Here is a 27,598-nt window from a genome sequence, read left to right on the forward strand (position 1 = left end):
TAGCCTATTTGAGTTAAATTGTTGTTTTCAATAAATTGCCTGCTCACAACTTTTGGTCTCTTGTTCCCATTTCTTCTTTTTGCATTTTGAAGCAGTGCAAAATGCAAATTCATGCAATTTTTTAACTGGTCTTAAGATTTTGATCAGGAGTGTATATGGCCTTCACACAAATTACTTTTATTAACCGTTGATGCTTGGTGTTAATCATGAATCATTTACTTGTTCTCATTTCTAACTTTTTATATTAAAGCATATCTCCCTTAGCTTCATTCGACATCATACAGAGTTCGAGGAGCTCTCCCAGGTTCTGGGGAACGGACAGAGCGACATTGTTTTGTTTAGTTGTTTCGAATGTTTACACAAATACAACATACAGCCGATAAAGCAGGAACACGATATCCTTTACTCCAATGAAAAACACCACTGACCTACAAAGCGTCAGCTGTGTCAAGGCTAGTCAAAGAGTGAACAGTTTGCCTAGCAACTATCAGAGGAGGACTGAGATTGGGAGCTGCTGCTCGTCATATCATTATTCCAATGCCAAAAGGGTGGACTACGCCTGTGCACAATCGAGTAAGAACCAAGGAAGACTTCCCCTCGTTATTGACCAATCCTGTTCTATTTACTGTTATAAAATATTACAGACGCCGTCTGTTTGGTGTGACTCGTGACTGCCCGATCCCTTCACCTTAATCTTACATACTAGACCTCTAAGGCCTGGTCCCACAAAAGAGAGATGCAGATGAGTTCAGCTGTTGACAGGGTTTATTCTATTATTATTTTTAGTAGTTTTTCCTTACTCTTGTTGAGGGTAAAGGGCAGAGGATGTCACACCTTGTTAAAGCCCAATGAGATGAATTGTGATTTGTGAATATGGGCTTTAAAAACAAAATGTGATTGATTCATTGACAGGGTTTATTCTGCTGTTGCATTCTGAATTTTCTAAATGGCCACAACAGTTGTTGACAATACCAGCTAAAAACATCTGAGTTTTTCCTTTAAGAAGTCTTAATCTTATTGGGAAGGTGCAAATAAAAGAAGCTAAACTCTCTATTAAAAAAGTTTCTCTAGTGTAAACACCCTCTTCAAAACCAGATTAGAGGATTCTTTTTTATGGCTCTGAGGAATAGGCAACAAACACTGAAATGAGTGCCTGCAGTGATGATGTTGATGGACACTCAAACTAAAGAGGCTAAACCACAATGGATTGGTGAAAAATAAGAAAAACACTGAGGGGATCACATTCCCTGAAGCCAAGAATAATTGCTCGCATGTAATAAATTACACATAGTAAGTAAATAAATTTCCACAGAACTGATTTGGACCAGTGTTTTTACAAATGTTTCCTTTCGTACATATCAAAGCCGCAACTCTTCCATTTTTCCTGACTGATATTAATTTGACACAATCAATCCCATCAATGAGAGGACACTTTTGAGGGATAAGGCCTATGGGCCAGCATATGCATTATTAAACTAAAGAAAAAAATGTGTCAGTGTGTAGGGAAAAAAAAAATTGCCAAGAAAACCACACACACGCATGCACACTGACAAAGTCTAGCATGCGACTGACAGGCAACCTCCTCCCTCTTCATCACCAGCATCACATTTCAGTGAACAAGTTTGAAGGATGACAATAAGTTTCATAAACCAGCAGTTTACAGTCAGACAGTCTTAAATCTTTCTTTCAAGATTTAAAGGCACAGAATAAAAATTTCCTCTGGATTCACCTTCACTCCATTTCATTTTTGAAAAGTGATTGGCTTGAATGGGATAACTAGTGGTATTTGGACATCGCTCCCACACATCCATACATAAATAAGTTGGCATATATTCAATAAAAATGGTTTTACTTTTCCAACGGATGGTTTTTCATTACACAGGTTCACTGGGAGTTTCTGCAGGATACAAACCAAATTCCTTCTCAGCTCTTTGGCGGAACAGTCATTCCAGCTGCTGTTCAATACAGTGGTTTACATTTTCCAGAATATTTTCACACCACCTCCTGCTTTGGTCCATTTCATATTTACAACAACCATGGTTACAACTAATCTATAGCTTGTGTTTGTTTTTGTGTGCGTGTGTTTCCTTTCAACCTAGGTTCAATAAAACTATTAAAATCACTGCTTATGAGTATGTGTGAGTGAACACAACAGGCATTACAATAGACTCTTCCTACAAAGTGCATGTTTCTGTGTGTTTCTAAAGCATGTAAGGTGTAGATAGGCAGCTCTGTGATGATGCGACAAGCTGAAATGCATTGACAGTCAAAATTTGCGTCTGCATATTCTGCTGGCCAGCGTAAACTCCAAAGGGTCTGTTTACTTTAGAACTCTGTTTATTCTCCTAGAAGAAAGGGGTTCAGATTCACTCCTGGGTCCAAATTACAGATGAACTTGATGTGTTACATCATTTATTCAAGGCCTTGTTATCTGGACACTCGGAGTGTAGTAGGAGACTAACAGCTATAGGGCAGGAAGTAAAACTTTTCAACATTTTAACAGCAGTCAGCTTGAAGGAGTCTCTTCCTATGTTGAGTTATGTGGCATGGACAGGGAGTGGGGACACTTCAGTCAGAGCGATCGGCTTGCGTTCCATTTAGCTGCATTCTTCATACTAGGCTGAGGTTTTGAGAAGAACCAAAGCAATGGTGAAGGAGTGAGTGTAGTTCTGGAGTCCACCTCTGTGTAGTTTTGGGTGTCATGGAGATAGGTTTGTCCCCCACTGCTGGGTAAGGTAGAGTGTAAGCGATAAGCCCACCCTTGGGTCTTATTGAAGGTTGCAGTAGGAGGTTGATGGCATTTCGGCTAGGATGTTTGTACAAGTTGCTTAAATTGAAATAATCTGAACCCGAGCAGAGGCTCCTGAAAACAGATTATGTCGGCATGAGAGTTTAAAACTCGTCCTTGGTTAAGAGTTCAAAGCCCAATTCGCTGGGTAATTCCTAGGTTAGGAGGTGGAGTTCCCTCCTTTGAACAAATTCTGGACCCAGGCGAGGGGTGTGGCCTGATGTCAGGAGTCATCGTCAGTGTCTTCTATCAAAACCTTGGTGTCACGGGTCTTGGACCTGTAAGTGAAAAGGGAGAGTGGGATTTTTGGGTGAACTATTCTTTCAATGTAGGCCTGTGACAATAACATTTTAGTTGGATGATATTTTGTCCCAGAAATAACTGTAATAAATAATATTATGGTCATCATTGTGAAACCATTGATGACCATAATCTATAGCTGCCTAAGAATAACAAAAGTAATTCTAAAGAATATTCGGTCCGACATTTGAGTTAGAATTAAATATGATAAAATATCTAAATAAATAAAACATAAATCACACACAACCATCACAATCAAGAAAATGTACTCTCTGGCTCTGTCAACAATTGCTATTGAATAATTATTTAACATTAGGCAACAGCTCAGTCAGGATGGGATGGTTATGATTACATGAGCTTTTAGGTTAGTATTTCAGTCTCGTGGACTCTCTAGTGAATAAAACTTTACAGATCCCAATAACTTGTTATCAGTGTTAGTTTTAAGCCATGATCAGCTGATTGATACAGTGAGATGGCTGTATGCCTCAAGTAATCCAATTCATATATATATACACATGCTTTGTATCTAACAAACTCCTTCAACAGAATTAATCAGATTCACTTAATTAATCATAACTAATTGCTGTATGATATCAGGAGACATCTATGAGAAATAAATCTTTAATTTTTGTTGAACGGCGTGTCCGTAGGATGGAATTAAATGGTGATGTTTAGCAATGACACAGGAAATGGTTATAGCTTCTCGTCAAAACTTCACGATTGATTAAAGTCTGTACCTGAAGACATCAAAAAGCTAATATTTAGTCATAGCTCCACCGACTTCCACCTTACATCATTCCAGTTGCATGACATGTTTGTGGTCTGGTCTGGTCTTCATGGTATACACAGCAATAAAATACATGTTTGCTGGAAGCTTTTTTCTCATTCTGTTGATGTGCTGTTACACAAAACTAAAATCTATTGCACCTCTTTCAATCCTGGACGAGGGCTCCCTCACAACTGGCTCTCTGTCAGAGGGATTTATGTTGTTTCTTCCCCCCTGTTAATAGTTATTCTTTTTTGTAGTTCTTCCTTATTCTTTCTGAGGGTTAAGGTAAGAGGATGTTACACCTTGTTAAGCCCTATGAGGAAAAGACTGTGATACGTGAATATGGGCTATACACATCAAATAAGATTGATTGATTTATGTACAGTGGTGTGAGGGCCCGTTAAATGCTGCGTGAAGCTAATGTGTCAATTAGAACTGAAAAATAAATTACTGTTTATGAGTCTGGGAATCTGAACTGCACTCTACATATTAAATAAAGAGACCATCAACACAAATGAATAACAGAGGTTTAGAGATGAAAACATTTCATGAACACCATTCATTCCAGTCAAGTAAGTCAGTCACACTTTAGGGTACTGGATCCTTTTAAGATCCATCACATGGCTGCAGCTGTTGTTTTGAAGACTCACTGTGAGGCAAGCCTTGGCCTACGTAGACTCATGCTATAGCTCCTCTTCCAGCTCTTCTTGCCCTGCCGGTTTCTAACTCCATCTTCCTGGTCCATCATTTGCTCCAACAGGGTCTGGTCATCAGCATTGAGCGGGGCTACGCTGATGTCTCTGACAGCCCTGAACTCACCACAGTTGTTGAGATGTTCGTTCTCCAGCCGGAAAAAGTTCCACACAAAACGCCTGCCAATGACAAACACTAACCATCAGCATTTACTCTTAATCCTCCTTCCTTTTACCACATTTAAACAAAACATAAAAGACTTCAAATGTAAAAACAAATCACTTTTTTGTTTATATTTTTCACAAAATGAATGGACTTGCACAGGCAATAAGGCATTTCCTTTATCAGAAGCAACCACATTGAAATGGCACAGCATCTGAATCATTAACTGTAATAGATTAACTGCAATCAGATATTTCTTTGGCAAAAATATCAGTACTTGCTGTTTCAAGTTTTTCTAAATGTTGAGGACAATTTTTGTAGTTTTTGAATATTGAAAGTACAAAATAAACCATTTTAAGACCTTGCCCTGGTTCAAAGAGATTTTGTAATCGTAAATTGATAAATCTATACTGGAAACAAATATCACCATGAGAAGACATATCCCTTGGCACCCATACAACCTATACGAGCAGAATATTTGCTGCCCTCAAACTTACTTGAAGTCGTAATACTCCTGTGAAAACCTAAAATATCAAAAGGCTCCACTCACTCCCTGATTGACGTGATTGTGAAATAGGGTTAGGGTTAAAATCTTCACGTGTAAAATCTTGGCAAGTGTTGGAAATAGGGAAAATAAGAGAAGTACGAAACCTTATTAAAGCCCTATGAGACTAATTGTGATTTGTGAATATTGGTTATACAAACAAAATTTGATTGATTGATAGACACCTAAAGACTTCCATTGGGGCGAGCAAAGTAGCCAGAATATCAGACATGCCAGTAAACCCAGACACTGCGCTGAGGGTGACAGTCAAAGTCCATGAGAAACGCAGCAGTACATCCTCCACTATAGCACTGTAGTAATAGGCCTGTGGGGAGAGACAGAACACATTAATCAATAAATTAGTCAATGAAACAATCAATCAATCAAATTACTTTTTTTAATGGCACCCATTTAAAAATCCATCTTTGCCTCAAAGGGCTTAACATCATTGTAGAGGTGGCTGGGAGAGCACCTCCGCCTGTACGAGAGTATCATTCAGCGCAGGTAAGAGTTGTTAGATCACTGATCCTCAGCTTAAAAAGGCAGCAGCGGAGCTGCCTCTAGAGCAGACATGGGCATATTACGGCCCGCGAACTTACCCTTATATTTAAAATATGTAAAAAAAAAAACAAACTAAAAACTAACCATTTAGTAGAACTTAAATGGAACTTACTTATAGCACTATGTAGTTTTGCTTTATTTTTTTGAGAAATTGTTTTTTCTTGCTTCTCGTTGTTCTGGGTGTTAGGGTACAAACCCTAGGGGGTTGAATGCACTATTGTAAATCGCTTTGTATAAAACTGTCAACTAATTCAATTTGACCGGGAGTGTGGTGTATAGGGCTCAAAAGGGCAGATGATCTCCCTTCACTTTTTCGCTTTGCCCTGTGAGCCCTTCTGTAAAATGAGCGGATCAACGAAACGAAAAGTGGACAACGAGTGCAGAGTGTTTAACACGGAGTTGAAAACAAAATACTTTTTCACTATAGTCCAATCGGAGGCTGTATGCCTGAAATGCCGAGAAACTGTCGCAGTTTTCAAGGCGTCTCTTTGCTACGAAGCATGCTAACTACGCTACCAAGGCATGTTTTTTGGTGGCATTCGAAATAGCAAAGGCTAGCAAGCCTTTATCCAAAGGCGAGATTTTGTTATATTGCCTTGTAAATGAATGCTTTGCTACTTGTTAAAGGCCAAATCCTTTCATGTAATGATTTTTCCATGTCATTTAAATTAGTTCACAAAAACACTTCATCCATCTGGTCCTTGCTTGGCCCCTCTGTAAAATTTTAGAACACATTGTGGTCCGCGAGTCAAAAAGTTGCCCACCCCTGCTCTAGAGGATGGACGGAGATACGTGTTAAGAGACACCGAGTACAGCCGTGGCCAAAAGTTTTGAGAATGACACAAATATACATTTTCACAAAGTCTGCTGCCTCAGTTTTTATAATGGCAATTTGAATGTTACGCAAATGTCCTCCGAGAGCAACTTCTCCCAACCATCCAAGAACAGTGTGGTGACTAACAATGCCTTTTCCAGCATGATGAAGCACCTTGCCATAAGGCAAAAGTGATAACTACGTGGCTGGGGGAACAAAACATCGACATTTTGGGTCCATGGCTAGGACCTTAATCCCATTGAGAACTTGTGGTCAATCCTCAAGAGGCGGGTGGACAAACAGAAACCCACAAATTCTGACACAGTCAAAGCATTGACTATGCAAGAATGGGCTGCCATCGGTCAGGATATGGCCCAGAAGTTAATTGACAGCATACATGGGTGAATTGCAGAGGTCTTGAAAAAGAAGGGTCAACACTGCAAATAGACTCTTTGCATAAACTTAATGTAATTGTCAATAAAATCCTTTGACACTTATGAAATGCTTGTAATTATACTTCAATATACCATAGTAACATCTAGATCTAAAACACTGAAGCAGCACACTTTGTGAAAACCAATACTTGTGTCATTCTCAAAACTTTTTGCAACAGCTGTAGAGCTGCAAAGCTGAGACACCAGCAGACACTGCTGGCACTTTAATTTGACTTTCTGTGTTTGTTTAATTCAATAAAGAGGCTGAAAAGCAACTGTTTTGTCTTTGGCTAAGTCTGGGAGAGCCCTGTGGCATGGTCTACGGCCACAATGATACATAACCGCTTATGTTCCGATAATGAACCTTGTCAAACTTGTGTCAGCATGTGCAGGTTCCTCCCTGTGTGGAGGAGAAATACCTTATGAGGATAGACAATTTCCTCTCTCAGAAAGGTATTCTCTCCTGCATTGCGGTCAAATAGGCCCCAGTCCATTTTCAGATCCCAGACTAGTGTGTAACATGAGCTGACAACTAAACAGCTGATGTACAAGTAGAAGAAGATCTGGTTGTCATCGTGTTTTTCAGCTGAGGAAGAGAGAAACAAGATGAAGCATGAGGTTAGACAGAATCAGATTCATGGGTTTAATATTTACACAAAAATTCTTTCTGACTCTTAACCTGCTGCTACTGTGGCCTCTGACACAAAGCAGGGGAAAGCTTCTTATTACTAATTAAGCCTAAGATTTTCATGCGGAATTGTTGCCTGCTTAGGATGTGAGTTGATTTAATGATGGGAAAACATTACAGGCATAGCATCTGAGATCATTAACCGAATAAAATCTGTAGGGTTACATTATTATTAATCAAATAAAAGCATAAGAAAAAGTACAAAACACTGAAAAGTGAGAACATTTCGCTGTCAAAAATGACGATAAACCGCATATGGTAAACTCAGCAGAATTCAGAATAGAGTGATGGTGTCTGGTCACCTGGACAACAGATGTATGTTATTTTGATCAACTCATGAACCACCCAGAGGTACTGCGCTCTTTGAGGTGCAACAGAATGCTTTTAATGTACAAATCTTGTTGTTTTGTTATTATTTATTTCACTTTCAAGTGGGGGCTATGACATTACTCTGCTTTTGAACTGATACAAATGAACAATAACAAGTACTTATTAAAGGCTTCATATTTTACACCTTTCTGGGATATAATTTGAGGTATTGGTAACCCTAAGATGATATAACAGTCGTTTAAAGTTGAAAAAACTGCTGCAATGTGTATTTCCTGACTTTTCTTTTGCCTTTCTCTGGAGCTGAAGACAGAACAGGCTGTTTTTGCCTGCCTCTTGAGCCCTTCTCTGATTGTGGCCAGGCCTATCACTGGTCTCGTTCTGGCGTATTCACTCTCTCTGGTAACCACATCTGAAAGTCACACTATGTTTGGATACCACTATAGAAGACCAGACACATATTTACAGTCGGTTACACCAGGATGTTTCTGAACGGTTACTTACACCATCCTCATGTTTATTCAAGTTTTAACAGGACAGTTGGCCAATGTATACAAGTAACATCCCAAGTTACTATACGGAGTTTCACAATGGAGATTCAATACGGTACCTTCTGACCCCCTTCAAGTCATTATGGATGGGAAAAGCCCAGAAAATGTATTTTACACAATATAATACTAAATAATTATAAATAAAGTTGATATAAAGGGCTGGAGTGCCCTGTGTGTACACTATATCATCTGTACACTGAGAACAGCTTTACCTTTGTGTGTACTGTACAGGGCAGCAAAGATGACGACAAAGAAAGACGTTGAGTATTTCCCTGCATTAACCAAGTGAGGGAAGGCCCGTTTGGTGTCACGGTAACGTCGCAGACACTGGACAAATCGGAACCAAGCAGGAAGGCATTGGATAACCGCACGGACACCATAGGAGTAGGAGTTGCACACTCTTTTATCTGCAAACAATGACATGCAAGGAATGTGGTCATGATAACGTGTTGATCAGTCTTCACAGCCTTCAGTAGCATATATTATACAGTCCCACCTCTGCTGATTAGTCCATCGTGTTTTGTCCAGTCCAGTTCAAAACTGTAAAAACAGATCATATACTCCAGATCCATCAGAACCACTACCAGAGAGTTCAGCTGATCAGCCAGCCAAAAATCAGCGAAGCCAACACGATGAAATGGAGCTGTCACCACTCGAAACTGTGAAGGAGACAAAAAATGAGAAAGATCAGAATCTTTACAAAATAAACTAAACTAGGAGTTTTCACAACATATCCATTTGGCATGGTATAAACAGTAGGTGGAAGTCAAGGTCTCAGTGTGCCTTCAACCATAGTGGAAAGTGTAAACAATTCTTCAGCCATAACCTTACAGGGCAAGATGCACTGAATATTCGTACTTGTATATCAGAGCAGTGGTAAATAAGAGATTTCAGTTTTGCTTTGACTTTGTAATTATGGGTTATTGAGTATTGCCTGATGGGTGAAAATATTAAATTTACATCACCATACAGAGGTGAACTAGAATTACCGCACAGTGGTTGTATGCGTCTGTCAACCAGTGCAGTTTCGTCTCCATATTTCTACATTTAAAAAAGTGACAAAGGAATTGAAGAAATTCTCTCAAGGCTGTCTTGAAATATGCCAAAGGGTTTCTTGAGGCCACTGTGGCCCTGATATTCGACTAATAAAATTTGTTCACTTAATCACTGAGTCCAATAAAATATGCCAAAGTGTCCCTGGGTGCGATACTAACCCCAATTTTACCTTTCTAAAAGAGAAAGTGCTGTACATGTAGGCACTGAAAGAATGCGTGTGAATGGGTGAATGTAAAACTGTAGTGTAAAGGGCTTTGCGTGGTTATCAGCACTAGAGAAGCCTAACCATGTGTGAAAAGTTTGAAAAATTATAATACAACCCATCTATGAATCCAGGTGAGTTGTGCCAGATATTAATGAAATTCCCGACTGGTGAAACGTCATTAAATATCATATTCACAGGAATATGAGGTCACTGAGACCTTGACCTTTGCGTCCCAAAATTAAATCCTAGTCCAAATCAATGTTCTCAATCAGTTTTTATTTTTGACAAATGTGCAACATAAAGATGAAACCATTGGCAGATTAATCATTCATGAAATGTTCATTGAAATCGCTCTACTGTTATCGACCATTAAAGATAATGTAGACGCAGGAAAAAATAAGGAAAGCCTTAAACAGACATACTCTCTTTGGTTTAAAGTATTTTCCACAGATATTCAACCCTGACCTCCCTAATTCATATGGAAAAAAAGGGAAGATGAATTATATCTTATGTCTGACCTACTAGTTGTTTAATAGTCAAGTTAGATAAAGGTAGGGATGTTTTTACCATAAATATTAGAATGATGTTAGATCACTAACATTGCGAACCACTTACAAAAAAAGTGTTGATACAAAGGACAATATGAAGTCTGTGTGAATATTTAATGAGAAGTTACCAGGAGTTTGAGCAGCCAGAATCTTGACTTGTAGTAGCACGTCTTGAGAGGGTTGATGAGAAAGAGGAGGAAGAAGCCGTAGAGAGCCAGAGGGTTTGCCTGCATTGGTACCAGGATGCTGTCACTGAAGAGACAGGACAGCAGGCTAATGCACCACAGCACACCCAGCAGACCTGCAATCTACGCACACCCACACACACACACAATTTTCATCAATACAATCATAGAAACAGAGTGACAAATGAACATACAACATCCATACCACTTGTCCTTTGAGAGTTGCAAGGGGAAATGGAGCCAATCAACTACTTCTACAAAAGGCACGCCATTGGCTGGTTAACTGGCCCCATCTCAAGAAAATTTGCCACAGTGTGTGGCGTGTTAAATGATAGACCCGCTAATCAACTATTTTTTAAATTAATTTTAGCCAAGAAACTTACTACATATTCTAAACCATTTGTTTAATTTGTTACGAGTGTCTTTGCGCATGTGTGCATGTGTGTGTTTTGTGTGTGTGCGCACTCAGACCTCAAACAGATGTTGGTGGGACAGGTTGTTCCTGGGGTTGAGTTCAAATATGAGGACATGGTTGACTCCTGCCTGCCTCCAGCCATACGTGTTGATGCCTGGAACATGAAGACAGGAAACAGTAAGACTGGTGGAGGAGATTGCGTGTTGTCTGATCATTGAGAAGAGAGACAGTCGGACAAGGAACCATTCAAGTTGTTTTTGTGTTTTGCCTACACATGTGCATACATCAATATGCCTAACTGACTTCTGTCACATTAACTTGGCAGTGGATATTCTTTTGCAACTGAATATACATATTCAGGTGCAACTAGGTTTGTTTTTTTAATACTGAGAAATGTCCTTGTCCTCAGCTCAACTAAAAAATGTACATCGGAGCAACTCTGTGTGTGTGTGTATATGTGTGTGAATACCTAACAGGAAGAGAAATTCTATCAAGAGGAAACCTCCTCTGTAGATCCTGACCATGGGCCACACGTCAGGACTACGAATCATCACAGCTCCTAATGAGTGACAGATTAAATGAAAGACGTATTTCAGCATTAGATATTTTCCAAATACTTTTTGCTATAGTAATAAAATATCTAAACAAAGGTGGACCAAAAGACTTTGCTAGAATTCAATAATTCTAGCAAAGTCATATAAACCAACATTCACAGTGTCAAATTTATACATTTAGGGCTGGGTGATAAAACGGTTGAAATTTATGATTATCGCAATATACATTTTTCTCGATAGAGATTTAAGACTGTTCGATATAGCATCGAAAGAACTCCAAGATTACGACGCAGCGCTGTGTTCTGACTTCATTGTCGCAGAAGAAGCGACGCCCCCTTTATCGAGGAACATAAATATGAATTTAGCAGGTTTTTATAAAGATCAGTTCAATGTGATGATTAGAAAACATCACAGGAGCGGGTCACTTGTTGACAAGAGGAGAATTGTGCCAATGTGCAGTGGCGCTGATTTAAGTTAAGATAAAATCAAAGTTGATTAATCCACACACTTGGGAAATTCTGTTGTTACAGCAGAGGCCCGTCAGAATGTGGAGCACAAAAGAATAAAGATATATAAAAAGTTATGATTAAATAAAGAAAAAGCTGAGAATGTACATTGTATACCCCTTTTCAGTGTAGTGTTTATATGAAATTATACAAGTAAGGGATACAAATTTTACATAAGAACATTGTACATAATCATAAATGTGAAAAAAAGTTATTTTCTGGTTACATAAATGATATCGGGATATATATCAACTGATATGAAAAAATTATCCTGATAGGATTTTTTTTTCATTTCATCCACCCCTACATACATTTGGAAGTATAGAAAAATTAAACGATAAAAACAGGTTTAAATCTTTCCAAATTTTTTACAAATCTTGGACAAAGGAAAAAAACACCAAATCCTCATTGTTTTGATACATTATTTTCCCTGCTGTGACCTACACTAACCACATGTTTAAGTATCAGACCTTTAAAATTGCAAAGATAACAGATTCTTTGGTCTGTGTGTATGCGTGCGTGTGTTTGTTCTACCTGTAATGACCACTGTAACCATTAAGACAAGGAATACTCCACAATAAAGTCCGACTCTAAACGTGGTCCAAGCAGGTGCAGGCTGCAGGTAGAGACACAGGCAGCATCTTAGCAGGATATCATGATATGATGATACAGAGTGAAACACAAGCAATATCATAAAACACTTAAATTGTTCAAACATTTTATATATATATATATATATATATATAAATAAATACATATATAGTACCAGTCAAAAGTCTGGACACACCTTCTCTTTTCTTTATTTTTATTTCTTTCTACATTGCAGATTAATACTGTAGACATCAAAACTATGAAGGAACACATATGGAGTTATGTGGTAATCAAAAAATGGCTCAACAAACCAGAATATGTTTTATATTTTAGATTCTTCAAAGTATCCACCTTTTGCAAAGATGACATCTTTGCACACTCTTGGCAATCTTTCAACCAGCTTATTTAGGTAGTCACCTGGGGTCAGATTTATAGAAGAGTGCGTAGGATTCTTACTTAAAGTGTGCGTACGCACAAAAGCCGGAAATGGCGTACGCCAAAGCTAATTCCGATTTATATAACCGTCGGCACGCAAAGCTGAACTCCAAATCCGGCCTCCACACGCCCAATTTCAACTATAAATGGTCAATTCAAAGCACGTCATGAATATTAGATTATGATGCTGATCAGTGGGTTTCCACCATCCTGAGTCCTGACGGAGGCACAGCATTAAGCGATGTGAAGAGGAAGTGAAACTTTCTGACACTGACATCGAGAAATCTGTTAGTGAGGTGAAGAGCGACTTTATGGGACAGTAGTGATGTAATAAAGAAAATACACTGATACTCTGCTACCTCCTCATCCTTCAATTCACATGCACATATCGAGCAGAACCCCGCACCGGTGTCACGGCAGTATTTATCCATTTAGAGCATCGGACCGATTCCCTCACATCAGTGGATCCTAACCTCGTCTCTGGGATATTAACTGGAAAGTGTCTACATTTCTTGTAAGTGATCTCCTCTGCGCTCTGTGCACTCTGTGCACTGGGTCGCTCTGTGCGCCGGATGGCTCAGTCACGTTCACTGCAGTGAATTATTGATACACGCAGTGTTAGAAGATATTATTAGACCTGTTAATGACTCAGCACCGTAACTCCGCGGTTAAATCTAATCTGAACGTAATATGCTGTCAGTTGATTCATATATTTTTTAATTAAAAGGCTTGTGTGGAACAGATATGTCGCACAAGCAAAACTGAGCTGTTGGTTTTAATGTAAATGATGAATTGGATCAATAATCTGGCTTCAGTTCACCACCTCACCTCTGCGTCGCAACTTTCCCATCTCCAAAAGGTTTGTACGCATGGGTCAGAGTTTGCGTGGAAATGCGCAAATTCTCCCATCAAGTTTGTTTTTATAAATCCCAACGTTTGCGTGAAAAGTGGCATATGCACGTTTCAGGCCCTGTTTTAAATCCGACCCCTGGGAAATACGCACATTTTCCTGTCAAGTTCGTTTTTATAAATTGCAACTTTGGCTTGAGAAGTGGCGTATGCACATTATTAAAAAATTTATAATACGCAACGGTTATAAATCCGACCCCAGGAATTCATTATTCATACCAAACACATGCACAGACATGCACAACACACTCATGCAATGGCAGGCAAATTCAACATCTGCATTTAACCCATCTGTGTGCAGGACACACAGAGCAGTGAGCGACCATGTACGGCGCTCGGGGAGCAGATGTTGGGGGAGTAAGGTGCCTTGCTCAGGGGCACTAGACAGGGTAGGGAGACTCTTGGATTTTTGGACAGATCAATCCAGGTTCGTCTTTTGTTGTGGAGTTGAACCAGAGACAAACCAGAGACCTTCTCTGCCCATAGTCCAAGTTTCTGCCACTAGACCACCGCCTCTCATAACATATAATTTGCTTTGGCAGTAATGTAGAGTTGAAGTGAACCTCATTCAATTTTAAGTAGCTGTTCTATGAATTGATCAGAGAGGCAGCGGTTAAGTGAGGTAGCAATACACTGGGAGTATCATTTTGTAATCGATATAAATATAGAGTGACGTTTTTCGCTTCGACTTTCTCCACATCTCATCTCTGTGATCATATTCAAAATACTTCTTATCAGACTGGAGAGAGATGTTACACTCTTATACATATTAACAAGGAAGCACTTATTGAATATGTATAAGTAGTAAAAGTTGGAGCTTTTAAGCATTGGTGAATGTTACTGATTGACATAATGATGACATTATTACAACTTGACAACTGTAAGGGGGATGCAGTCCAGCAAATTATTAATACATTGAGAATGTAATCATTTTGTGGTGTAGCTGTACATATCCATACCGTCTTATTTAGTTTTTGTTGTTTAACATTTTTTTACATATTGACAGAAACAGATTGGCAGACTATGCAATAAATTACTTTTGGAGCATGAGTTAGCAGTCACTGGCTCTCTATTCATTCAAAGAGGCAGTACAGTGACAAATTAAAAAGTTTATGTGTGTGTGCTTGCATCTGACCTGTGCAGCTCCCAGGGGAGGTACCCTCAGCCTCTTCATGGCCTTCTGCCTGTCACCACCTTCCAACTCTGTTGTGACCAGCGCCTGAGAAACAGATATTTAGAGATTTGTCCTGTTCCTCTATGATCATACCAACTTCTTTCAGAATCGTAACACTGTATATCTCATACAACCTGCTGCAGCAATCAGGTATATGTACATGTATAAGGACATTAATTCTGTGTTATTGAGGGATTTTATTTCGGTCTAGCAGACCTGCAGCTTCTCTCAGCTGCATCTCTATGTTTTATGGTCTTTTAAATTTGAGATTTCAGTCTAGAAGACTCTTCTTGCTTTATAGCATCAGTCAGCTTTATGTTCAGATCCTTAGAGCCCATGTTTGCTGAGTGGTCACACAAAGAGTCAGAAAATGTATCTTTCCCTATCAAATCTTGATGACAGCTACTCACTTGGGCTACATTATGTAATGATTTCCCTCTCACCCTTGTCCTCTCTCTCAAACAACCCCTGAAAATGGGCAGATTCTCTCCGCTCCTGCTCAAATCTGTTTGGTCTTAGATATGCTGTTGATGCATTCCTGTTCTGTGTTGTGCTTCAGTTTAAGTCATTCTCTACGTGCTCTGTACACTCAGCAAAATTCTATACTCTGATTTTTTTATTAAACTCTACATATAAACAATTGTGTGTGTACCTCAGTTTCAGAGATGAGCTGTGTGATTTTCTTGCATGTGTAAAAGGGAGCCACTTCAACGTGGGCCACCCTCCAGTCGGCCCCCCTCGAAGTCTCCAAAATCTTATCATGCTTCTTTAGGATCTTCCTGAAACCTGTGAAGTTCAGGTTCTGTAGAGACACAGAGGGAGAGACAGAACAGCGTTAAATGAAAAAAAGAAGAGAACAATCAATACCAGCTAATGAGACACTTGATGAAAGATGTGAAATGAGCTAAAGAAGAGTAAGAGCTCTGTATGTGGTCCAGCTATGATTTGTAAGAAGATGAAATGAAGACTGGGTGTGAATTATATGCTTGTTCTGCACCAACTGAACAGTGGGGATGAAAGCGGTTTAATTTACACATGTAAGCACAACCTCCTTTCATAACTTAAAACTGTTTTAATTGCTTTTGACTGAGTGAGAACAAGCTGTGAACAACTTTATTATAAAGTTAATATGGTGAACATTTTAGCTCATAGCAGTGTATTCACACATCCAGCAGCTGCAGAGCAACATTGGACTCAGGACCCATGACCTGTGACTGAGATCAAGCTTTCTGACACTGGGCAGCACATTTAGCTCCAGAATGCCTTGATAGTCTTGAGATTCATTGTACCCTGCACAGATTCATGACACCCTATGCCAGATGCAGCAAAGCAGCCCCAGAACATAACATAGTGAACATAGAGCTGATGTTACTTGCCAAAAAGCTCCATTTTTGTCTCATCTGTCCAAAGGACATTCTCCCAGAAGCTTTGTGGCTTGTCAATATGCATTTTGGCAAATTCCAGTCTCGTTTTATATAATTTGCTTTCAACAGTGGTGTCCTCCTCGGTCGTCTTCCATGAAGTCCACTTTGGCTGAAACAGCGACTGCTGGTGCGATCTGACACTGATGGACTTTGACCTTGGAGTTCACCTCTAATCTTTTTAGAAGTTGTTCTCTGCTCTTTGGTTACCATTCCTATTATCTGTCTCTTCATTTTGTCATTAATTTCCTCATGCGGCCACGTCAAGGGAGGTTAGCTACAGTACCCTGGACCTTAAACTTCTGAATAATATGTGCAACTGTAGTCACATGAACATCAAGCTGCTTGGAGATGGTCTTATAGCCTTTACCTTTAACATGCTTGTCTATACTTTTCTTTCTAATCTCCTGAGACAACTCTCTCCTTAGCTTTATTTGGTCTATGCTCAGTGTGGTACAAACCATGATTCCAAGCAGCACAGTGACTACTTTTCACCCTTTAAATAGGCAGACTGACTGATAACAAGTTTGAAGACACCTGTGTTGAGGACACACCTTAGTTTAACATGTCCCTATGGTCAAATTATTTTTAATCTTTTCAAGGGGGAACCATTGTTTTTGTCCAGGCCATTTTCATTAGTTTGTTTTTTTAAATGATTATGTTGAGATACAATTCATAAGCAATGTCTGATTTTCATTTGCTCATTTTCAGTAAATTTGAATCTATTATTACTTTTGTCAGTTTCAAGTTATTTCAGTGACCATTGTGGGTTTTTCTTCCTCTTATGGAAGGGTACCAACAATTATATCCACGTCTGTATTATGGTGATAGGCAGGGGTAAACAGTGGACGATGGTGCTAGTCCACAAGGAAAATCACACCCCTTACATTACACATATTTATTTTAATAACAAAAAGCGGATTAAATGACCAATTGGTTTATTTTAATTGACAAACAGTAAATAGTTAAAAAAATAAGTTGACATTTATTTTCTCTTGAGTTATGGTAACACCTGTTTTAGCAATGAGGAAAGGACAAAAACAAATGATTGGCCCTAAAATACCATAACTGGTGCATCTCAAACCATAATTATGAAGAATAAAATAATATTAACTATGTGTCAACCTGTCTGTACTAATTGAATTATTTAAATATTAATGATTATTATGTTGTATGTATATGTATATGAACAGAAACACAGTTTTTGCTTTCATTGACCCTTGGAAAATTTAAACAAAGCAGTAAAATGTGTCCCTTGTGTTTGGTTATTTATGTGTGTTGAGATGACGTGTGTCTGTGTGTGAGTGTGTGGGTGGGTGCGTGCGTGTGCGTATGTACCTGATAGTTCTGCAGTAGTATGAGGCTCAGGTAGAACTCGGAGAAAGCCAGCTGCAGATCCTTGATGTTTCTGTGTTTACATCGTTCCTGCTGGGACAGGGCGAACACCGTCTTCCTCCTCCTCAGTCCACTACTGTTAACTGCGCTCTCTCTCTGGGCATCCAGTGAGGACTGCAGCTCATTCTGAAGTGTGGCAAAACGCCGCTGAGCCTCAGCTAGCTTTTCTGTAGATAGAGTAATGGAAAACGATTTAAAAGACAGAAAGGATGATATCAATTTAACACAGTTAAAATAACAGAACTTTATTAAAAGTGCCCCACTAATTTTGGGTAGTTCATCCGTTTGCTCTGGATTCTTAAAGATGTTGGATTACAATATTTTTGCATATTTTTCAATTGCACATTCATGCTGTCCAACTCCAGTTCTACCATATCCAAAAGCTAATCAGTTGCAGTCATTACCAGAGTAGAAGGTGTTGATCTTGGCCAGTTCTTTTTCACATGTCTGAAAGAACTTCTCCTCAAACTTGGCGTAGTATCTCTTAACGGTATCTTCATCTGTGACTGTGAGAAGATAAGAGTTGTTAGATTCATGAACGAGCCTTTAATGGACTTGAATTTAGATGATAAATAAACAGGGGACTGTGTGTTTAGCCCTGTTTATATTTGTCTTCTTATTTTATCACACGTCATACAGCAAAGCCCTGAACCGTCCTGGTCTGACCAGCAGGTGGAGCAGAAACACAGCAGCAGGTCTCCTGCTTCAAGATTATCCATTGCTGCTTCTGTTAACGCCTGACTTTTTTGTTGTGGAACACACACACAAATAATCTAAAGCTATGTGAAAAAGCCCATATGAATAAAACCATATAACGACATCTAAAAAATTATGATGAAGATCTGAGACGAAAGATAACGGTTGGAATCATTATATTTTTTTTTTTTATATATATATGATATATTTGTAGAAATATAAGAAAAACATGACTAAATGAACAATAGTCCTCAGTGATAAGAAATGAGAGGATAACATATCAGACAGCCAAATGGTGAGGATACACATTACAGCACCCCCCACCCCCCTCCCCAAACAAATATACATCTAAAGCAATTTGATACACAAACAGAGAAGAAAAGAAAAATTACGAAAGCAAACAAACCACAAACAAACCACAACAACAACTGCCGTTAAATGCTTGCAGTGGCAAGCATTTAAGCCATTGAAAGTGGGAGGGAGGGTGAGAGTTCTTCCAATGTAGCAAGATAACACGCCTCGCTAAAAGTGAGAGAAAGGCCACAAGTTCACAGAAGTAAGATGGTAGTAAGTTCCCAAAAGGTAGGACACCAAACAGGGCAAATACACAGGGCAACTATTTTTAACAGGTAGTCAGAGTCACACAATAAACACTAGCAGGCTGTCAAACATTGTAATTAGGACTTCTAATGCTGGGATCAGGACAACATAATAGTTTTCTCATTTGAGATTCTCGACGTGTACAGAAAGTGAAATTACAGATTTCACTGCTCCACAACATGCTTCTGTTTTTAAACACAGCTGAAACTTACCATTTCCATCAACTGTCCTCTCAGACTGCCCCGGCTAACGGGGCCTTAAAATGTGACCTGAGTTTGCTTTTCCCTTGATCTTCACGAAAATCGGTACACACAAGCATCATGACTAGACGAACAAAAACATCTCAAGGAGCATTGTGTATAGTGGCAAGTTTTGACCGTTTATACTTGTTGTATTTGAACAAACTCCTCCTAGAGCTTCCCCCAGATCAACTTTAAATTCAGTGAGTGTCCTCTCAACAACATGTAGATCAAAACTTGTTAACGTGGTCTGGCATTGTATTGTGATGATTCGCCAAAAAATAGAGATTTATGATAACTCCTCTGTGCATTGTTCAATCAGCCTCAAAACTGTATTACACGATCATAGTCCCGCCCTGATCAGATCCAAATTTCAATATTTACTCTAAAGCTTCTTCAGCACTGAGCCCACTGTTATTTGCCAATAAAAAAAAAATCTCTAATAAAAGTCGTTCATGAAAATATGAATTAGAATAAGAAACCAATCTTTTGAAAACTGCAAAGTATAAAGTTTTTCCAACAATATGTTGCGTAATCAGACTGTGTGATCAGAAATATAATAAAGTTATATTTACTCCCAGTACTTATATGTACTCCAGTGGTATGGCAAAAGGTACAAGTGCTGTTTAAGCAATTAAGATGCCTTTACAGAATCCTGTAAACTTTTGATTTCAGACTGTTGCTGGTGGAGAGTCTAGAGTCTGATAAACACTAATTGAACAGTGGACACAGAGAAACTGTGTGTCCAACCACTTACATGCACCCACTGTAACGCCAAAAACAACCAAACAACAGACCAGACAGGCGGTTTTTAGTCAGGCTGTGCACACTCCGTGATTCACTGTGTTTCAGACTGGCTGCTTTTAAACAAGACACCAAATTAACTAAATTGGAGTGTCCCAGCAATTCCCTCCCTCCCCCATCCTACCAGCACACAAACAGCCACCACAGTCAGACTACAGTAATCTCATTATCCCTTTTTGGCCTTATTCTGCTCTTTTATTTGTGTCTCAGCTCATGCCATCGTGATTATTATCATTATTACCATTATGGCATGTCTGTCTCTCAGTAATAGGCTGTACTTTCCACTGGTCAATTGGTGTTTTTTTTGTTTTTTAGCAACACCCCCTTTGCTCTCACTTCACCATTTGGAGAGGTGTTGTCCGCCATCATGGCGCTGCAGTAGTTAGACAAGGACATTGTTTTTTTAATTAAAAACTGCACTCTTTCCCCTTCATTAGTAAACGTCACATTTAAAAAAAAAATTGCAGTAATCTTCAATGGATTATTGCAGGCTTTCAAATGTTCTGCAAGCAATTGTGCATCAAACTGCTGTGTTCAAAATAACTTTGTCAGTTCAGTTTGAAGCCAGAGAGAGAGAGAGAGAGAGAGAGAGAGAGAGAGAGAGAGAGAGAGAGAGAGAGAGAGAGAGAGAGAGAGAGAGAGAGAGAGAGAGAGAGAGAGGAAAACAAGTAGATCATGAGGGACAGCATAATACAAGGTGAAGGGATATAATTAAATGATAGTTGGTTAGTGGGATTGATTTAACAAGCTTCTGTTCATGTGATGCAATAATAGCCAACATCTCTTAAATCTGCTTGTGTCTCAAAGTCCACTGTCTCCTAAATCAGTTCCCTGCTTTATGTACATTTATTCTATTTAAAGACCTTAGAGCCACTATCATTTTGAAATTTTCACTGAGATGTGCATTGATCATTGCCCGAGCACCGACAGTGCGATCGATGCGATGGCCCTATCTCTTTTCGTTTAATTATTCTGGCAAACGTATTGAAGTTTTTATGGCTTGAACATACTAAAAAACTCACCAACCTTTGCAGGCTCCTCAGGCATCGTAATAATTTACATAATCTGGAGAAATTGGAAATGGGCATGGCAAAATACCTCAACAGTGCCCCCTAAAACACAGCAATTCGGTCTGGGTTAACTGATCTTCACAAAATTTGGTACACACGTGTATCATGGCCAGAGAGAAGAAAAAAGTCTGTGCCACTAACTTGATTAGTGCAACAGAAAGTCGGCCATTGGGATTTAGTGGCTATTTTACACGTTTTGTATTATAACGTTTCCTAATTGTGAGAATGCTGCGCCGCGAACTGCTATTCTCAAGCGCGCTCCCTCCTGGCTGTTCAGACGGGTAAGACCGGACCCGCATTTCTCTGCACCGGTCAGCCGTTCATAGAGTGTTAGGGTTGCCATCATTAAGGGTTTGAATAACCGGGCACCAATATCCTTGTTTCAGGAGGAATAAGACACACAGCCGTCATCGGTGTTTACCGGAAAAGATAAAGCATAGACTTCAGAATAAGGGCACATATTAATAATCGTTTAAATAATCATGATTTTGATATTGTCCAAAAAAATCGTGATAATGATTTTTTCGATAATCCAGCAGCCCTACTTTGAGTCAAATCTGAAAATAAACCAAAGTCAATCAGAAGAAATGAAACAAATTTTTCATTAGTCCGAAAAATTAAATGGAAAAGACTTTGAATCACATGGTCATATTGAGTGACAGCATGTGACTGTAGACTTCTTTATAGAACATATACTTAGGGTTAGAGAGACAAAAGCCAGGCTGTTAATTACTCAGCCAATGAGTCATACCATAACTGATAAAAAAGGAGGGAGTATGGTAGTATATAACGCACCAAACACTATGACTACACAGAAGATGTAGAAGCTGTTTTACTTCTTCGTCTGTGTCTACACTGGAAGCTGCTATCAAGCACAGTATTTAGTACAGGTCACCATTTTTTGGCAAAGCTCAAGGCAAACAAAAACCACTTTGGATTGTGCATAAGTGCATATAGTACAAGTGAAATGCAAGATATTACAATGCCTGTGCGGACTGTTCTTTCAGATCTGCAGGACTTAATTATGTAGCCTTGTCTGTGCGGACACAGAGAGGCATGCTGGTAGCTTTGGGCATGTAGCTTTGATATTTTAAGGATAAATCCATTGCTTGTTTTCTCCAGGTGAATCCTACAGAGGTGGACCGCTGTGTTCTCACTTCGACTTTTCCATAGTTCCTGCACTTTATACAGAAGTGACTTTATACTATGGAGGCCTGACACTGAAAGTCTGCAGCAACTCTGGAAGCTCTCACTCGAACATCCAGGTTCACACAAAAACCTCCTCCTGAGAAATACCTCTGAAAGATCAAAGTAAAAGCTGTTAAGTTATTTGTTGTTGAGATTGTTCATGTGTAATGCAGTTATATATTAAGACAAAGAAGAAATGGGGAAACTCAAACTTCTTTCCTATTAAATTAAGCACTTAATTTAAAGATGTCATTTTTTTTAAACTCCTTTATAAAAATTTTGGAAAGAAAACCTTTTTTCTTTTTTTAACATTATTTTCATTCTCAAAAGCACAACTAATGAATAATACAATTAGGGATTGCAGTGATTAATTAACGTCGTCGACATAAATAGCCGCCGACGAATTCACTCGTCAATTGTTCGTGGGTTAAGTCATAGTTTTTCGTGCTGTGCAGCTGAACTAAACGTTGTTTTACCAGAGGTTCTGATTAAGTAGCTGAGGAGTGAGCCATCTCGCTCCCTTCCTATCTCTGAAAGTCGTGGATGTGCAATAGCAACATAACGTGAACCAATGGCGGTGTCCGTTGCAACAGCATTGCGTACTAGAAAGTCAAAAGTATGGGAGAACTTCATACTTAACATAGCTCGAAAAAAACTACCTGCAATATTTGTACGGGGGACCCGCTCTCCATGGATCACCTCCTTAAGATGTTATATCGGCAGTGGTCTAATGGCAGAAACTTGGACTATGGGCAGAGAAGGTCTCTGGTTCGTTTCTGGTTCGACTCCACGGAGAGACAACAAAAGACGAACCTGGATTGATTTGCCCAAAAATCCAAGAGTCTCCCTACCCTGTCTAGTGCCCCTGAGCAAGGCACCATACTCCCCCAACAACTGCTCCCCGAGCTCCATACATGATCGCTCACTGCTCTGTGTGTCCTGCACCAGATGGGTCAAAAGCAGAGATTAAATTTCCCTACTTGCATGAGTGTGCCTTTGCATGTCTGTGCATGTGTTTGGGACTAATAAAGGATTATTCAGATTATTATTCAAATATATAAAAGTATATACCTGTGCGCAGGATTCTAGAATCCATTACAAATATGGTGTGTACGAGTTTAAAAGCGTAATATTATCCGATTGCCTGACAATTCTGAATTTCCCACAGGATTAATAAGGTATTCATCGATCTATCTAAATGTCTTTTTTAATCACAATTTTGCAGTCCGAATAAGACTGTAGTTTTGTTTGTTGATGTTGTTTATTACGAATACTTTCCCTGTCCTTTTGTTAAAAGAAAAAATGGATAATTGATTTTTTACTATCAGCACTTGGCCTGTACTTGGTTCACAGAAGAAAGGGGTATTTTAATAAAAAAAAAAATGTTTATACAAGCACTATGCCCATCCTTGGTTTAAAATGGAAAAAAACTAGATTTTTCTTGGTTTTTGTGTCAACAGTACCCTAATATGCAGCAAAGTGTAATAAAAGACATTTTTGAATGAAGTATAGATATTTATTTTCTTAATTTTCAGTCATCACATGCCTCGAACAACGTCAATTGAGAATTTGTGACATTCATAATCCGATTAGTCGATTAATCGTTTCAATAATTGATCATTAATCGACAATCAGATTAGTTGTTAATTGCAGCCCTTACTACAATGTACTTGATTGAGAAAATAATATTTAATTTATTAAGAGTACACTTCACATTTTCGCACTTCAGTTCAGTGTGAAAATTAATAATAAAAATTGTTAAAATAACATTAAAGTGTCCTTTAGTTGTTTTATTTGACCCTCAGTTTTTGACTTCACACAGACATTGATAAAGACTATGTGGCTACTTTAACATTTTTTAAATTTTTTATACTAAACTTGAATTTACAGTCAATATTCCTACAGAAATTTACTCCTTTTAATTTAATGCACCAAGCTCTTTCACTAATCTTATTTTGGAGAGATATGGGACTGTAAAAGAAGTTCAGACTGGGCTTTTTTTTGTTTTGGAAAAATGCCTTGCAGTCCATACTTTGTTTTTGTCAGATTTGTTTGTAACAGAAGATTATTTGTTAGATATAAATTAAATTTTATATTATATTAATCGAAAAAATAAGCGTTAGAGTAATCGATGAAAAAAACGAATCGATAGGTGCGGCCCTAGTTGATATAGTTTACAATGAGCTCAAGTGTTGGACCAAACATCCAAGGCCATTTTTTCATATGAATTCTAGACAATGTCCACACATCTGGGGCCTCATTTATACGTACGTAGGATTCATACTAAAACTGTATGTGCGCAAATGGCTTATGCAAAAAAGTTTCAAATTTATAAAACTGGCGCATTCACACCTCAAGGCAATGTTCCCTTTATTAGTCACATCCGCCTGAAGATGTACCCATGTGAATCTGTCTCAAAGTCTGCCATCTGCACGCCCACATTTAACCATAAATGGTCAATGCAAAACACATCATAAATATGAAATTAGCATGCTGACAAATGGTTTTCTATGGTGAATCATGACATCAAGCTATGAGAAGAAGAAGTGAAACTGTCTGACACCGACATCAAGGTTTTTTTTTAATTTGGAGGTGAAGAAAGACAGGTTGTTTGGTGGCCGTAGCAGTGATGTCAAAAAAAATACACTGCTGATGATGATGATAATACAGTGAGTTAGAACGATAGAACGGTGCCTGAAATCTATCAAATTTAATCTAAATACATTTAAAAAAAACAGTACTCAGAGTGTTGAGTACTGGTGAGTATTGTTGAGTGTTTGTACTAGGATGGTTTATCACCAGACAACAACCATCTCAGTTCACACAACAGTTTAACTGGAAATTACACCGTCCTCCTACAGGCAGGGTCTGTTAAATGTAATCTCTGACTGATTTGGACATTTTTCTTCCCATATACAGCTCCTCTAGGACATGTCTAGAAATGTTCTGGGTAGTAGTGCAATGGTCAAAGCATTACAATAGTGTCAATCGCTTCTCAGATTATTTTCTCTATTAACATTCTAAGAAAATGTCTTGTTGATGTCAGACGAGAATGGGCAGAATGGTTCGAAATGACAGAAAGGCAACAGTAAATCAAATAACCACTTGTTAAAACCAAGGTATGCAGAATACCATCTCTGAACGCACAACACGTCAAACCTTGAAGCAGATGGGTTTCAGCAGCAGAAGACCACACCGGTTGCCACTCCTGTCATCTAAGAACAGGAAACTGAGGCTACAATTCGCACAGGCTCACCAAAATTGGACAATAGGTGATTGGAAAAACATTGCCTGGTCTGATGAGTCTTGATTTCAGCTGCGACATTCTGATGGTAGGGTCAGAATTTGGCGTAAACAACATGAAAGCATGTATCCATCCTACCTTGTATCAACAGTTCAGGCTGGTTGGTGGTAGTGTAATGGTGTGGGGGATATTTTCTTGACACACTTTGGGCCCCTTAGTACCAATTGAGCATTGTTTAAATGCCATGCCTTGTCGAATCTATGCCAGTGATTTTCAACCGTGCCGCGAGAGATCGTCAGGTGTGCCGTGGGAAATTATCTCATATCTAGTGTTGTACCGATGTATCGTCCGAGCATCGGTAGCGCCGGTATTCGCCTCGGGCAAACCGCTGGGCACGTGCTGCGATTGAGGGAGCAGTCGCCCCGTCGCCCTCCTCTCCATGCCGCCGGAGACTCGGTGTGCGGCCGCCTCAAGGTTTTTTGGGGGGGAGGACCCAGCGACGCCTCACGTTCGGCGGCGGCGACTCTGGCGGGCCCTTCTCGCGGATCACCTCAGCTACGGCGCCCGCAGGGGGAACCCTCTGTTCGCGCGCGCGGGGGGGGCCTCCGGCGGTGTGCCTCGGCTGGCGCCTATCAGCTGACTTAGACCAGTGGGTAAAAAGGCTACTGTTTTAAATGATCCTTGTGTTATTTTGACCAAAATATGTTACAGACTCCAAGGAACCATATCAGGGTTTCCCCCAGCACTATCTTGTTAAGGCGGCCGCCTTAACAAGACTAGGGCCCCGCCTTGACTACCAATGTACTGAAAAAAATATTGGTGATTGGTCCGCTAACGCCAGCATTTCGGAATGGAAACTTCCTGTTCCATTCCCTACATCACAATAAACCAAAATCACAACTACGACTCTATAATTCGTGTGACAAGTGTGTTAAGCCAGCAGCGTTGTCCGGCTGACGGTGGCTGGTTAGAGCACTTACGGCACGTGTGTACGGTCACATACTGTTATAACGAACTTTCATAACGTGGCTAGCGGGCTAACCACCATGCTAACTGCGGTGGGAACAGCGCAAAAACCCGCTGACTTTAATCCCACGGCTCATGACACTCTTTCTCAAACACCGTCAGGTTAGAAGCAAACACTTTAGATCGATACTAACTAACGGTAGTAGTTAGTATCGGGTGTCCCTGCTGACTGTGTGTGGAAGCTGGGGGGAAGCTAGCTGCCTCCGTGTAGCTTCAAGCTGTTGCAGCTGTTGAATTAGCAACGCAGTTTGGAAACAAGACCGGGGAACCGCTGCGTTAAGACACGATAACATAAGCATTATGACCCGCTGGGTGTCACTTTATTCAGCAAAAACTGTCGCGTCATCAACATCCTTTTTCTGTTAGCTGCCATCGTTCACTGTGTGTGAGGAGCCGGGAGGACGTAAATAAACCAGCGTGGACTTCTTCTATATACCTCATGAGGTAGGCTTCTCTAAGCTCGACTTCAGTTGCGCCATCTACTGTTCTGGCGGTGAATTGTTTTCACAACAAAAAGGCTCGTAGAACTATAAATCAAAAAGGGTCCGTCCGCTCCGTCCGTCCGTCAGTCCGCAACGGACTCGGAGTAGCATACATTGGCCTTAAGCTGCGTAAATGTCTAGTAATATCTCGATTTTAATTGGTCCATGAATGATATGTAACGTAAAGGCTTATGTGGCATACCATTTACGTAAAAAAGGCACAA

The 27,598-nt window shown here is 39.5% G+C and overlaps 1 protein-coding gene across 1 annotated transcript in view; it reads right to left on the reverse strand.

Annotated features, from left to right (window-relative positions):
* Nucleotides 1-1,299: 1,299 nt before the first annotated feature.
* LOC133968733 (xenotropic and polytropic retrovirus receptor 1 homolog) overlaps nucleotides 1,300-27,598 on the reverse strand; it is a 57,759-nt gene continuing 31,460 nt past the window's right edge. Inside the window, exons 3-16 of the mRNA XM_062404919.1 lie at nucleotides 18,430-18,531; nucleotides 17,969-18,192; nucleotides 15,862-16,011; nucleotides 15,171-15,254; nucleotides 12,635-12,716; nucleotides 11,510-11,599; nucleotides 11,097-11,194; nucleotides 10,569-10,748; nucleotides 9,128-9,290; nucleotides 8,844-9,038; nucleotides 7,485-7,651; nucleotides 5,442-5,581; nucleotides 4,508-4,729; nucleotides 1,300-3,066 (exon numbers count right to left, since the gene is read on the reverse strand). Of these exons, the coding sequence (XP_062260903.1) occupies nucleotides 3,012-3,066; nucleotides 4,508-4,729; nucleotides 5,442-5,581; nucleotides 7,485-7,651; nucleotides 8,844-9,038; nucleotides 9,128-9,290; nucleotides 10,569-10,748; nucleotides 11,097-11,194; nucleotides 11,510-11,599; nucleotides 12,635-12,716; nucleotides 15,171-15,254; nucleotides 15,862-16,011; nucleotides 17,969-18,192; nucleotides 18,430-18,531 (1,952 nt within the window). The 3' untranslated portion in view covers nucleotides 1,300-3,011. The remainder of the gene's footprint in view (nucleotides 3,067-4,507; nucleotides 4,730-5,441; nucleotides 5,582-7,484; nucleotides 7,652-8,843; nucleotides 9,039-9,127; nucleotides 9,291-10,568; nucleotides 10,749-11,096; nucleotides 11,195-11,509; nucleotides 11,600-12,634; nucleotides 12,717-15,170; nucleotides 15,255-15,861; nucleotides 16,012-17,968; nucleotides 18,193-18,429; nucleotides 18,532-27,598) is intronic.

This window comes from Platichthys flesus, chromosome 14 (assembly GCF_949316205.1).
Source record: "Platichthys flesus chromosome 14, fPlaFle2.1, whole genome shotgun sequence".
NCBI lineage: Eukaryota > Metazoa > Chordata > Actinopteri > Pleuronectiformes > Pleuronectidae > Platichthys > Platichthys flesus.